This window comes from Hippichthys cyanospilos, chromosome 8 (assembly GCF_059441005.1).
Source record: "Hippichthys cyanospilos isolate Australia breed blue-spotted pipefish chromosome 8, RoL_Hcya_1.0, whole genome shotgun sequence".
Classification (NCBI taxonomy): domain Eukaryota; kingdom Metazoa; phylum Chordata; class Actinopteri; order Syngnathiformes; family Syngnathidae; genus Hippichthys; species Hippichthys cyanospilos.
This window is the reverse complement of record NC_142376.1, coordinates 18,883,030-18,895,703: the sequence shown is the minus strand read 5'-3', so window position 1 is coordinate 18,895,703 and position 12,674 is coordinate 18,883,030. Positions and strand designations below refer to the sequence as shown.

At 38.6% G+C, this 12,674-nt stretch overlaps 1 protein-coding gene across 2 annotated transcripts; it reads right to left on the bottom strand.

Moving 5' to 3' along the window:
* Positions 1-168: 168 nt before the first annotated feature.
* sufu (suppressor of fused homolog (Drosophila)) lies at positions 169-10,567 on the bottom strand. 2 transcript variants are annotated; one of them, XM_088422175.1, is made up of 12 exons: positions 10,235-10,567; positions 9,804-9,938; positions 8,214-8,350; positions 6,508-6,650; positions 5,744-5,829; positions 5,420-5,492; positions 4,266-4,422; positions 4,095-4,191; positions 2,216-2,350; positions 1,899-2,037; positions 1,496-1,564; positions 169-1,415 (listed from the first exon to the last, which is right to left on the bottom strand). In XM_088422175.1, exons 1-12 carry the CDS (start codon positions 10,381-10,383, stop codon positions 1,326-1,328), a joined length of 1,410 nt encoding a protein of 469 aa, XP_088278301.1. In that variant the 5' UTR covers positions 10,384-10,567; the 3' UTR covers positions 169-1,325. The 2 variants fall into 2 exon arrangements, with proteins under 2 accessions (XP_088278301.1, XP_088278302.1); XM_088422176.1 differs by having other exon boundaries at positions 4,266-4,419.
* Between the last annotated feature and the right edge of the window lie 2,107 nt (positions 10,568-12,674).

Below are 12,674 nucleotides of genomic sequence, written 5' to 3'. Positions count from 1 at the left end.
TATTTAAATGAACATATTGCTCCATACTGTGATTGGGTGATTGTGATTGTTTTTGGATCTGTTATTTTTAAACTCACCGATAAGTGATCATGAGCTGCCTCAAAAACCCTGCTGTGGAGAATGTTCATGCTTAATATTTTTGGACAGAAAGCATATGCCATACATACATCAAAGTCAAATAGTGCTTTAATGACAGGTGTATTTTTATCGGGTAAAAATACATCAAATGCTCAATAATCAGTGTTCCAGCTTTATTTGTGGAAATAGCTACTCTTTAATGCACTTGGGATTATAATCGACAAGTTCAGTCACATAAAATGGCATAACAAAACCTTGTCATCTACATTCACCACAAAAAAGACAGACAAAAACTATATCATACATTATAGTGTAACACTATACACTTTTGGAAAAGATAACATTGTAAAATCTGTCTTCAGGCTTGGTATTATTGAGATTAAAATTTGGGTGGTTTCAGTCAATGCTGACTGAGTCAATATACATTTTTGTGTGTGGTCCTTTTCAATCGGAGGCACTACAAACGACAAAACAAAAATCCAAACCTTTTCACCCGCCCTGGCCGCTGGAGATAACACTGATTTAAAGCACTAACTGACAAGTTATTACATAACACAAGTAAATGGAGACATTCCAAACAGAACTATGACTCCACGCATACAGGGTGAAGAACCTACAGCCCTATACGGGGTTTGATCTGCAAAATACAAGTCGAACGACAGAGGAAATGCTTATATTGTATTTTGTACATTTAGTATGTTTCTTAGGAGACTTTATGAACAATGAAATGGCCCCTGACAGGAAAAAGTTTCCCTACTCTTGCTCCTACATACCCTTGGCATGGGAGCGTGTATGTATCTGCAGCATTACTTGGCTATACAAGAAAGAAACCAGTTGAAATATCGGCTTACCTGTTCAGTCAAAGCACTAATATTGAATGACCGAAACTACCTTTGGCATCATCATCGAAAAAATGTCCAGCATTTGTTAAATGTCACATACTGTAAAGGCAAATGAAAGAAAACAACCTAAAATGGATCAGTAGCTGACTTTTTTTTCTTTACTTTGTCCACTGGAATAAATAGAACGCACATTATTGCTTATGTGACACTTGCATTGCTAAACTATATTTGCGATGTTTGTAATTTGGACCTGAGACTTTGAGCCGCCCAGATCGACTGATCATCTTTTAGAGTCCACTTGTCTTTAGTGAGGACGCCTCAACATCGATGTGTCCTCCGAGCTTGTGGATGTGCAGGTTTTGATTTTTTTTTTTTTTTTTAATGTAGTGATTAAGCATCTCTGCCTCATTGCAGAAGGTTATCGAACACAGAGTCTGGTAGGATGGAGATTTTCAGCTTCTTTTCTGGCCAGTTGTATTCTTTTGGTAATTTTGTCTTTTAAAAGAGGAAAAACAGGTCAAGTCAGTCAAAGCAAAACTGAGACAAAAATGTACAATTTGGTAAGAATTACTCACATCCTCACGAGTATTAAGATCATGTAAATCCCCAAGCATCTGATCCACACACTCTTCAGTCAACAATATCTACACAGGGAGTACAGATAGTCATTCATTACAAGTTAAAAAGGCAAAAATAAATAATACTGTTTTCCTCCAAAGTAAAAGCAAATATCTGCAAATGTTTGATTTAGATTCAATACAAGGATAACAATTCTTCCTACGTGGAGGAGCAGAGAGACCATATATACATAGCAATTATCCAAAATATCTCCTGATTCATTGTAGTTCTAAACTTAACAGAAGAAAGATTTATTCGTTTTATATTATTTCAAAATATTTTAGTGCCTTGGGAGGTAGTTCCACTCTGGTTAAGAATGCACTTGAAGTTACGAACAAATGCACACGTTGGTCTGCATACCTGAAGCCAGGGGCCATGAGCAGCGTATGGATGCTCCTCAGTAGCAAAGGCACCCTCCACCCCAGTGGACACAAACGTAATGGCCGTGTCGCCATTGATACTTTTGAAGGTAAAATGTCTGCCGTGAAGCAAACGGCCCCTGCAAGACATTCATTCAGAGTGTCTAATTCTACTCAGGAAACAGTGTGAACATACTATGTTACAACATACACTATGTCTTGAGCAAACCTTTTCCATGTTCTTCTTTGCCCTAAAATAGTACAAACGTGACTACATGGCGCTACAATGCCAATTCTAATATTTATCATATTTAGTACCGTAAGCAAAGAGGAAGCAGCGTTCCAGACTCTTGGTTAAATTTCAGATGGACACTTTCCAACTGCCGTGTTCGGACTAACTCGTGCGGGACAATCGCTGTTGAGCTCTCGCTTTCCAAACTGTCCTTTCGACTTCTGAGAAAACGGAAAAAAAGGGAACATGAGTGAGGAAGTATGATGTGCTTCATCAAACACTGAGGAAGTTGCTGTAAACAACTGCTGCATAGGAAATGAATCTGTGCTACGGAGAATCACCATACACTAACTTACACAAAATGTCCTCTGAAATGCGCTTCAATACAATGGTGTATTGACTAAAAAGTTTACTTTGTTTTCTGAACATGCTTGGGACTCAAAATAATTGCACCTCAAACCATCTTTGCCCACTCAATGAATGGAAATGGCCCTAAAACACACTAACACAATGAGAAACATTGCACTCTCCAGTATTAGACTTAATCAAATAATAATTTTATATTAAATTAGATTTGATAGTGATAAAAGCTTCTTTTTTATATTCTATCTCACTGCTCTTTCTAAAGTGCACACTGCTGCCTTATCCTTACTTGGGTTGCAGGCTTGCTGGTGCCTACCCCACCTAACTTGGGGCGGTAGGCGGGGGGCACACAGAGACGAACAACCAATCACGCACCCAATCACACCGAAGGACAATTTAGAATGTCCAATTCCCCTGCCATGCACGTTTGGAACGTGGGAGGAAGCTAGAGTGCCCGGAGAGAACCCACGCGGGCTCAGGAAGGAAATTCAAACTCCACAGAGGAAGGATGGATTTGAACTCGGGTCCCTAAACTGTGAGGCGGACATGGTAACCACTGCGACACGAGCCGCCAGCAGCATAACATGTACATTACTGTACATAATACTAAATGAAGGCTTGCTGATGAAACAGAAGCAGCAGCAGGAACAGTAGTCATTACTCTCAGTTGCAGATTTGCCTGTGAATACTGTTAAATACTTTATGGACATTTGTTCCTGGATTGTTTGTGTTCAAATATAATTTCTTAAAATTTGTACTGCAATTGAGGGAGGGTTTGATTCTTGCTCCGGCCTGTCTGGTTTTGAATGTTCTCCTCACACTCACGTGGGTTTTTCTCAGGGTACTTGGGTTTACTCCCACATTCTCACATCACTCTCACACTCACATTCCCACACATGCACGGTAGGTATATTGGACTATCCGAAATGTCCTAAGGTGTTTTTGTGAGCGTGGATGGTCATTGGTCTCTGTGTGCCCTGCGATTGGCTGGCATCCAGTTCAGGATGCACCCGGCCTGCTGCCCAAAGACAGCTGGGATAGGCACCTGCAAGCTCATGACCCTTGTGAGGACAATCGGTTAATAGATGAATGGATAGTTTCCTTAACATTTCTACGTCCTTTTCAAACATGTGTTAGCATGAGGCAAGGTTTTGGGGTTGCACTGTAAATGGCTGAAGGAAGCACTTGTTTGCCGGCTGCCAAACTGCTGCTTGCGATCTAATGCTTGTAATTAAAATTTTAGCTCATAGGTCCACCTAATGGCCTCTATCATTAAAAAAAAAAATCTGAGTTCACTTTTAATGTAGTTGTCAAAATAAACATGCAGTATAGCTGATAATGTTACCGTGAGTCAACATATAATGGGTGGGGAAGCGATGGCCCATATGAGGCTTGCACAACCATTTGATCCAGCCTGTTGTCAAGCAAACTGTGAGTATGAGCCCACATTTAACCCACATAATGTTCATAATATAATACTGGCTCCTCCATCATTGCATCACTTTTGTAACAACTGGTATTTATTATTGACCCTCGCAATACTAGGAAAAGTGAAATGGACCAAAAAAAAAATAAAAAATCTACCAGTATGCGTGTACTCACTGAGGTCTGTCATGTCTTTGGCTACTGATGGGGGGCAGTGCTGCCTTGGTATTAAACTCCAGGCCTTTTCTTAATGTCTCCCTGATCTGTTCCGTGTCTGTCAATACACAAGATGGTCAGCATGGAGTGATCCCACCGGGCACTGCAAACCCACTCACGAAATAAAAACACCTTTATTAGAAAGTCTGCGTGGCTGCGTGCCAATGCAGATGGACCGACTGTCCTCGTCGTCGTCTGGCGGGCAACTCAGGTCGTCCCACATGCACTTGGCGCTGACGCCGCTCAAGTTGGAGCCCTCCGTCTCAATACCGTGGTCCACTCTCTCCTGCTTGGATGAGCAAGATAGATGCAATCAACAGTAGGCCTGTGTGGTGGATAAATTACCAAAGGCGGACACCTCAGACACTTGGGAGTCATAAACAAGGCTTTAAAACTGGAAAGTGACACCCTTTTTTTTTTTTAAGTCAGAGTTCATTTCTGTTCATATAAAGTCATGCTACATTGATCATGCAAAGATTGACCGTTTTTTTTTTCTAAATATATTATGCAGCATGGTTTAAGCATAATAGGGTTCATTTATAATTATTGCCTGTTTAAAACAGAGCTTCAGACTGTACATTTTATTACCCCTGCCTACTGCATGGAGTCTGCTAGGATAGGCACCAGCAAGCCTGCGACCCTAGTGAGGATAAGCAGCTATAGAAAATGCATGGAAAATATATATGCTTGTCCTAATCTTCTTACCAAAATCATAATGAACCAGTTCTATAATAGTATACAAATAATTTTAGGACTTCTATTGCAGCATCTTAGTAAAAAAAATCATCAATAGTAAAATCACCATAAAATGATCATCCAGTGATCGAAATACAGTGAACCCCGCTGTGCACTAATCACGAATTCTCCTAGATGTTTTTTCTTCATTTTAAGCTTTCATCAAATTGTTTGAATCTCACAAAACAGGCCTGATTTTTTTAAACTGAGACAATATAACTTACAATTTACAATGTATTTGTTTATTTTGAGCTACATTTTAAAAAAAAAATCAAGATTTTTTAAATGAGAATTATTTTCTGAAATTCTTGCCTTCTATTGAGAACCACTTGCTTAAATTTGATTTGCAACTTGCTTAAATTAAGAATTTCTGACGTTTTTTTTTAACTCAGATTGTTCTTAAACTGTTACAAGAAAATTGGCCTATTTTTCCCCACATTATCTCTAACTGAAATACACTGCAATAAAAAGATTATGCCCCACCCTTAATTTGTATCTAAACCTTACTTAAGCCACCTTTGCGAAGTGGACAGAACGTAAATAAGCCTTACTTGTAGATGTGGATCAATGTCAAAGATGGTCTCCCCTCTCCTCATATCCGTGATCAGCCAGGGACCGCCAGCTCTAACATATACAATAGCCGTCATTAATAGGTCAACCAGACAGCATTTTTAAAAACAAAGGTTGTGTTTTTCTCCAATTTGGTAAGCAAACATGAAAATGTAACTTAAAAGTCTGATTTTTAATAACTGTGTAATTGTGTCAAATCATTTGATGGATCCCAATCACACTGAACCCCAATGACATTGGTAGAAAACATTTTTTTAAGTTTGCAGTCAAAAATATGTTGTGGGATGGATTGAAGCTCAACTCACACTCGAAGCCCTCGCATCAGTTCCAAGATGCCTTGGCCGTTCCACTGTTGCGCCGCCTGCAGCTCTTCTGTACAAACACCCACAATCTGCAGGCAACAGGAAAACATGTGAGATTAAAGCGTTTGATGATAAAAGTATGCTACGAATGGCCGACACGCGCAAGGAAACTTTTTCTCTGCGAAAGTACAAATGTATGCTTTTAATCAATTTTGTGCTCTAGCTTAAAGAAAACACGACTGCATAGGAGGACTCCAGTCCTCTAGGGGCGATATCCTGCCTGTTTTGATTTTTTCTCTCCCCAACACACCTGATTCAAATGATCAGTTTATTAGCAAGCTCGGCAGTTGCTTGAAAATTATCCTAATCATTTGAATCAGGTGTGTTTGAGAGGGAAAATTCAAAAACATGCAGGATACTGGCCCTCGAGAACTGGAGTTTGAGTTTATTACAGTTTTTATTGTAGGTGGGTTTTTTTTTTTTCATTCACAGATTAGAAAGTAAGTACTGGTTCTTCCTAATGGAGGATTTGTACTTTGTCAAAACAGTAATGTAGACACAATCCTTAATAAGCAAAAAAAAAAGACAATGTTCAGGGTGATTGATTCTTTAAATACCTTAACCAGGCTCTTATGCATAAAACAATTTATCGGGAATGAGTCACATCACAAATATGTATATCGTTCCGACAGACGAAAATTATCATAATGGATAAAACTAATGTATTGCCCTGTCCTTGTCTATTGCTATGAAATATTTATACCCACCTGCAGGAAGCTGACTGTGCCAAAAGGAGTTTGTATAGGATGCATTTGAGGGTCCTCTGTGAGCAACATATGCTGGATGCGAGACTCGCTGTTGTCCAGGGGATTGTGCCATGATATGTGGTCACCACTACAAAACGTGTTTTCTGTGGTGACATGAAAAGGTCAATTATAATCCCTCGTGTGTTAGTTTGCATTTGGACTAGAAGAGAGTGGTTGCGGGTGTGACAACTTCAAACTTATCGACACAAAGCAGAATTAATAGTAATGAGGATATTTGAGGTTGACACCTCATGACAAGAAAAGCGTCTCTCTATTTGCATGTTCTTGGGTGGTAGTATGCACAAAGTTTAGTTTGGCTGTGGTGTAACTTTGTAAAGGGCGGGGAAAGTTGGGGATCAGCAATCGCTGAGCACAGATGCCAGGCCCACCCACGAGCAAATTGATCCCAGCTGGAGGCCTGAGATGGGGAGACTCGAGCCTAAAATGGGCTATTTTTTCAAAATGGAGCCAAATGCCTCTTTTGTCTCAATATATGGTTTTTACAAATCCATGACAATTGCACATGTCACAGTGGGACCATTGATTTCAAACTCAACAGTCTTCCAAGTCGGACATAGACAAGAATAATCATCTCAGAGAGATGCGTGTTGGCCACCAAATTGTATAGACGTACGGTACATCACTTTTTGGGATATTCTTTTCCTGTATGTAACCCCAACGCTGCAGAGGTGAAGAAAAGTTCAAAAGGAAAAATACACATCGATTGAAGTCTTGATTTAATTTACAATTTTCGAATGGGGAACTTTACTTTTCTAATTATGAACCAGAATGTCTAACAGTATCTTAACAGACTGTTTGGCCTTATACAGTGGACTCCTGCTATTATACTAAGATTGATTGTTTTTTAACCCACACAATTCTTTAATAAGGGGTAATATACACCACAAATATTTTCTTTTAAGTGTTCCCCTCCTAAAAAAAAAAATGTTTTACAATTCTAAAAATATTGAAAAAAAAATTGTGAGTAAGAGAAAGTCCACTACATTCCATCCTAAATAATCACAAAAACCCTGTAAGAGCTGTCATAGGCAGTACAATGTCTAAATAACAGTTCCTGTTGGCAGTCCCGCTTCCAACAGATTCAACTACTCTGGAAACCTGAAGAAGCCACTTCTACTCATACAAATAGAGATGAAATAGTGATCACACTTTAAGAGCAGTTACTGTCCTTAACATTTGGCAAATGAAAACATAGCAACAGTGGTCAAAAGGGGTTCTTGTCTCATAAAAACAGTACAAGTAATAACAGATAAGATGAGCCAGTGAAGTATATCAAATACAGTAAGAAGTCAACCACTTTTTTGGAAAAAAAATACTAACATCACATGTGATGACGAGTGTTTTGCTTTTTGTTTCGCTTTTTTTTTTCTCGTGACACCACCATTTCACCATTACAGTGTTAACATTTACAATATTGACATTTTAACCTGAGAATACATTAACATTAGATGATATGTGGATTTTTTTTAAAATTAAAACAAAAAGAAAACCAGTGTCAAAACATTGGTGCTTCCACTGCATAACTATTATATCAGGTAAATAATAGAATGGGACTACATAGTCGCCTTTCATTTTATATTCTTCTGATGAATAATATTAACTATGGCTCGGTGTAGTTTCGCTCATCAGTGTGCTTTGCTTCTCACCCGATTGAAACACGTAGCGCGCCAAGCCTTGCATTAATTCAGCAGGCCAAGTGGGCGGTGCCGTCTCCCCCATCTCTCTTTTCAGTCTGAAAGTGAGCTCAAAGCCAAATCCACTGGGTTTGTCTATTCCTGTGAATCTGACACAAACACGTGGTGAGAAACAAAACAGCATTTGTGCCTTCAGGCCCCTCTCATATGCATGAGTCTTGTCAGAGGCACAATGCAAATCCATTTTGGGGGGAGGTCATGAGAAACATGCTAATTAGGGGCACATACAGCAGGCGTTGAGAATTTGGGAGCAGGGGTGTCCCAGAATACAGTGTATTGAGGCATGGGCCGATAACCGGGTTTACCATGGTGTTTAAAAATGGTTGTCTCTTTGTGCCCTGCGATTGACTGGCAACCAGTCCAGGGGTGTCCCCCACTTATTGCCTGAAGACAGCTGGGATAGGCACCAGCAAGCCAGCAACACTAGTGAGGATAAGTGGCTTAAGAAAATGGATGGATGGATTTTTTTCAAAGTCTAGTGTGTCTCACTGTGGACTCTCATGGACACACAGTAGAGTTCAGTGATACTGTATCATTAATGCTTGAGTTGCCTCAACCAGTCGGTTCTAAAAACAATTAGAGGGCAATTGATATTTTTATTTATTTATTTATTTATTTTTAAACTTTTGGCATACATGGATGATGATGTTTTTGTCTTAAAAATAGCTAAACAGCATTTTAGCACAGTGACTTGCCAAGAACAATAAAAAAACTGAATGTTAATGTATTTATTTATTCATTCATTCATTCATTCATTTATTTATTTGTACTAGACATGGTAGACATTTTTTAAGTACCATATAGTCAATATTTTGAAAATAGTCTGTGTTCAGTGGGAAAAATTGAGCTAGAATTTTAATGGGGTTCTACTGTGACACTGTGATATTTTTGCTCAAGTTTATCATACCATCAGAATCTGATATCCCCCTATGTCTTTTGTTTTGAGTTAATTTTCTCTTAAAACTTTGATGAGAGTATCTAACATGTTTGATCTTTTAAAAGGAATTTAAAAACCAAAAAAGTGCTCTCTGCTCAAAGTTTAACAAAGTTGTCAGCAGTCGTATATTACAAGGATAAATTCACCTGTAAGGGGCTAAATTCTTGTCCCATTTCAAAAAGGATACTGAAGAGTGATTAAACGATGTTTCTTATTTGAGTAATCACCTCTGTCCTGCATTTTGGTATACAATATGGAATACCTATCTAGTCTAATTATAGTACAGTGATATTTTAGTGTAATTGTAATATTTTAAGTAAGGGTGGCCAAAGCTGGTCCTTGAGAACCATAATCCAGAATCCTGAGTGTTGATTAAAAGGAAACATCAAAAACATGCTGGACTGTGTGGCTCTCAAGGACCAGACTTGGCCACCACTGATTTAGAGTAACGTATAATAACATAATAATGAATTCCACACCCAATATGTACAATAATTATAAGGTTAAAGAGTCCAATCAAGCAGGCTTTGAATTTCCCACTTTTCTAGCAGATTTAGTAGGACGACCCAAGAAAGTAGACAACCATAGCCTAAATTACTACTCACTCGTGAACTCTGTTGTCTCCGTATAGATCGCTGAGTCCAAGGCTGACGTAGTGCCAATGCTCTTGGACGTCCTGGGCTGGGCAGCCTGTATTTCGATACATACTAATATAGTCTAACGGGTCTGGACCACCTAACCTGCATCAAAACACAATGATCAATTGAATACAGCCCCACTCTGCAAGGGATTTAGTAACAACACGGACATGCAACGAGCGTGGACAAAAAAATTAATTTAGCGTTTAGCGTGTGTTTGTTGCACTTTTTTTGCCAACATGAAACAGGCAAATTCTACGCTCAGAAACATTGCAATAACACATCAACGAACGTGTGGCTGTAGTGTTAGCATTGAAGCTAACTTTTTACACCCCCAACCAATAAGCTCAGATCAAGCTGACGGAACAAATACAACAAAACAAAAAGTATTTACCGACCAATATTTTACAATGGCTGTAACTTGAAGCGGGTTTGCCTGGTCGGGATAAAGTCGCCGACATTCCCCGTAGATAGCCTGTAGTCCTGGGGGAAACAGTGACGAGAGCCCGTGCGCTTGGGCACCGCTGTTAGGCCGTACTTCATCCATGTCACGGTCTCGAAACGAGCCTTAGTAAACTACAAACCACAACGTGAATGCGACTGTTCTAAACGAACTACCCCTTTCCGATTATAACAGTTGAACTAAATTGTATAGGCTTTACATTAGCGTCGCTATGGATATATTTTATGCTTCGCCCATATGGGGCCCAGCCTGTTGAGCATCCTCTCCGAACACGCTAGCGATTGGTTGGTAGAATATAGTGACGCCACAGACTGACGTTGTCGTTAGCCAATCAGGAACAATTGTTGTTTAGAGTGTACTTTTTTGTTGTTTACTGGTTACAAGTAACGATGTGTTGTACATAACATGCTCAATGTAATATGATAACCATCTGCCCGGTGACACTTCCCTCTGTGCTCCCCTGCCATTTTTTTTTTTTAAAGGTCACCAGTGATAGGCTTTTGCTATCTTCTAGAATCTTGTGAAAGTAGTCATTTTTAAAATGTTAACTTAAATCATAGAAATAAAATAACACAACATTGCTTTTTATTTCTTAGCTACTTCATTACATCACTGATTATGATTATTGTAAGAGATGAACAACATAGTTGGTGTCTTCACATCAGGTCTGGACTGATCATTTGGCAGAGATGATAATTATTCATAATAACTGCACATTCAGATTTAAATGTAGATAATTAAATACACTTATTTATTGAACGGCGGTAGACTCATTAGCATGCCCGCCTCATAGTGTGGAGGTCATGGATTCGCTTTCGGCTCCAACCTTCATGTGTAGAATTTGCACATTCTCCTCGTGCGTGTGTAGGTTTTCTCCAGGTTTCCTCCAACATTCTAAAAACATGCATGGTTTGTGTATTTAATTCTTTGAATTGTAAATAGGTTTGTGAGTGTGAATGGTTGTTTGTGTGCTCTGTAATTAAATGACATCCGGTTCAGGATGTACACCGCCTACTGCTCAAAGACAGCTGGGATAGGCTCCAGGATGCTTGCGGCACTTTAGATTCAAGATTCAAAGTGTTTATTGTCATGTGCACGGTGTAGAAACAAGTTTCTCTGTACAATGAGATTCTTACATTGCTCTCCACATGAATGTTGTAAAAAAAAAAAAAGAAAATACTATAAATCCCACGTTAAGTCAAATACAATGTATAAACAGCACATACTGTAAGTAATAGAGCACAAGTCTGAACCGTAGGAGGATGAGTGGTCAAGTTAATGGATGAATGGATAGACATTTTGTTAATTTCGTGTAACACTTACTGTGCATGCCACCTCTGGCCACCCCTAGTAAACTTGGCCCACCCCATTGCCACTGCCTAGGCTGGCATATTTTGTGGCAGATACAGTGCTGTTTATTTATTAGTTTTCCTCCATTTCCTCCCGGAGAACAGCCCACAATTTACGATAGGGCTGTTCCCTGTATTATAAATCTCACGTCACACAACAGATGAGACCATCAAATATAAAGAAAGTGCATTTATTTCACTTTAATATTGAGTATAAATATACAGCAGAGTATTACGTAACATGTACAATACAGTACCATTCTTTGCAGCCCTGTAGTTGATGTGTGCCATGCCAAAAGAACTGAGCCCATAGACGACACCCATAAATGCTACCATCTATGGAATTCAGTTCTCATAGTGGAGCACATATGTAAAGAGGTCTTCATAATACATTCGATTGATCCAAGGTTAACAGTAACAAAATGAGTACAGGTCAATATACTGAACGTTATCAATTACATATTAAAAAAAAAACAACAACAACAACACACATACAACCACCATTCCCTTTTCCAGATTAAGAACTAAATTCACATTTCAAATTTACCAAACCAGTGATTCTCAAAGTGTGAAATGAATTGTATTAGTAGCACATAGACTCCTTCTAGTTTTATGTGAAAGGATTACTGAATTATTTACAATCTTTAAAACAATTAAAATAATGAAATACACCAAATATATTAGAATCAAGCTAGTAGCTTTAAAACACTCAATTACAGAACCTTTTTCAAGCAAAGTTCAGTTATATTTAACTCTTAAGCATAATACATTTGTATCTAATCATTTAGATATAACTGTAAGATTCTAGTTTCTTACGGTGATAATTAATGTACTGTATGTTTGGGGATTTAAAACAGACTTTTTGATGATTACTCTTACAGAAATTTCACATTACTGTAATTTCTATTTTCATATGACAGTGGCACTTGACAAGGATTTGAGTTGGTACTTGGCGAGTTAAGTTTGAGAACGTCTTAATTGGAATATACAGTACATAAACTAAAAAAATGCAACAAACATGGATTG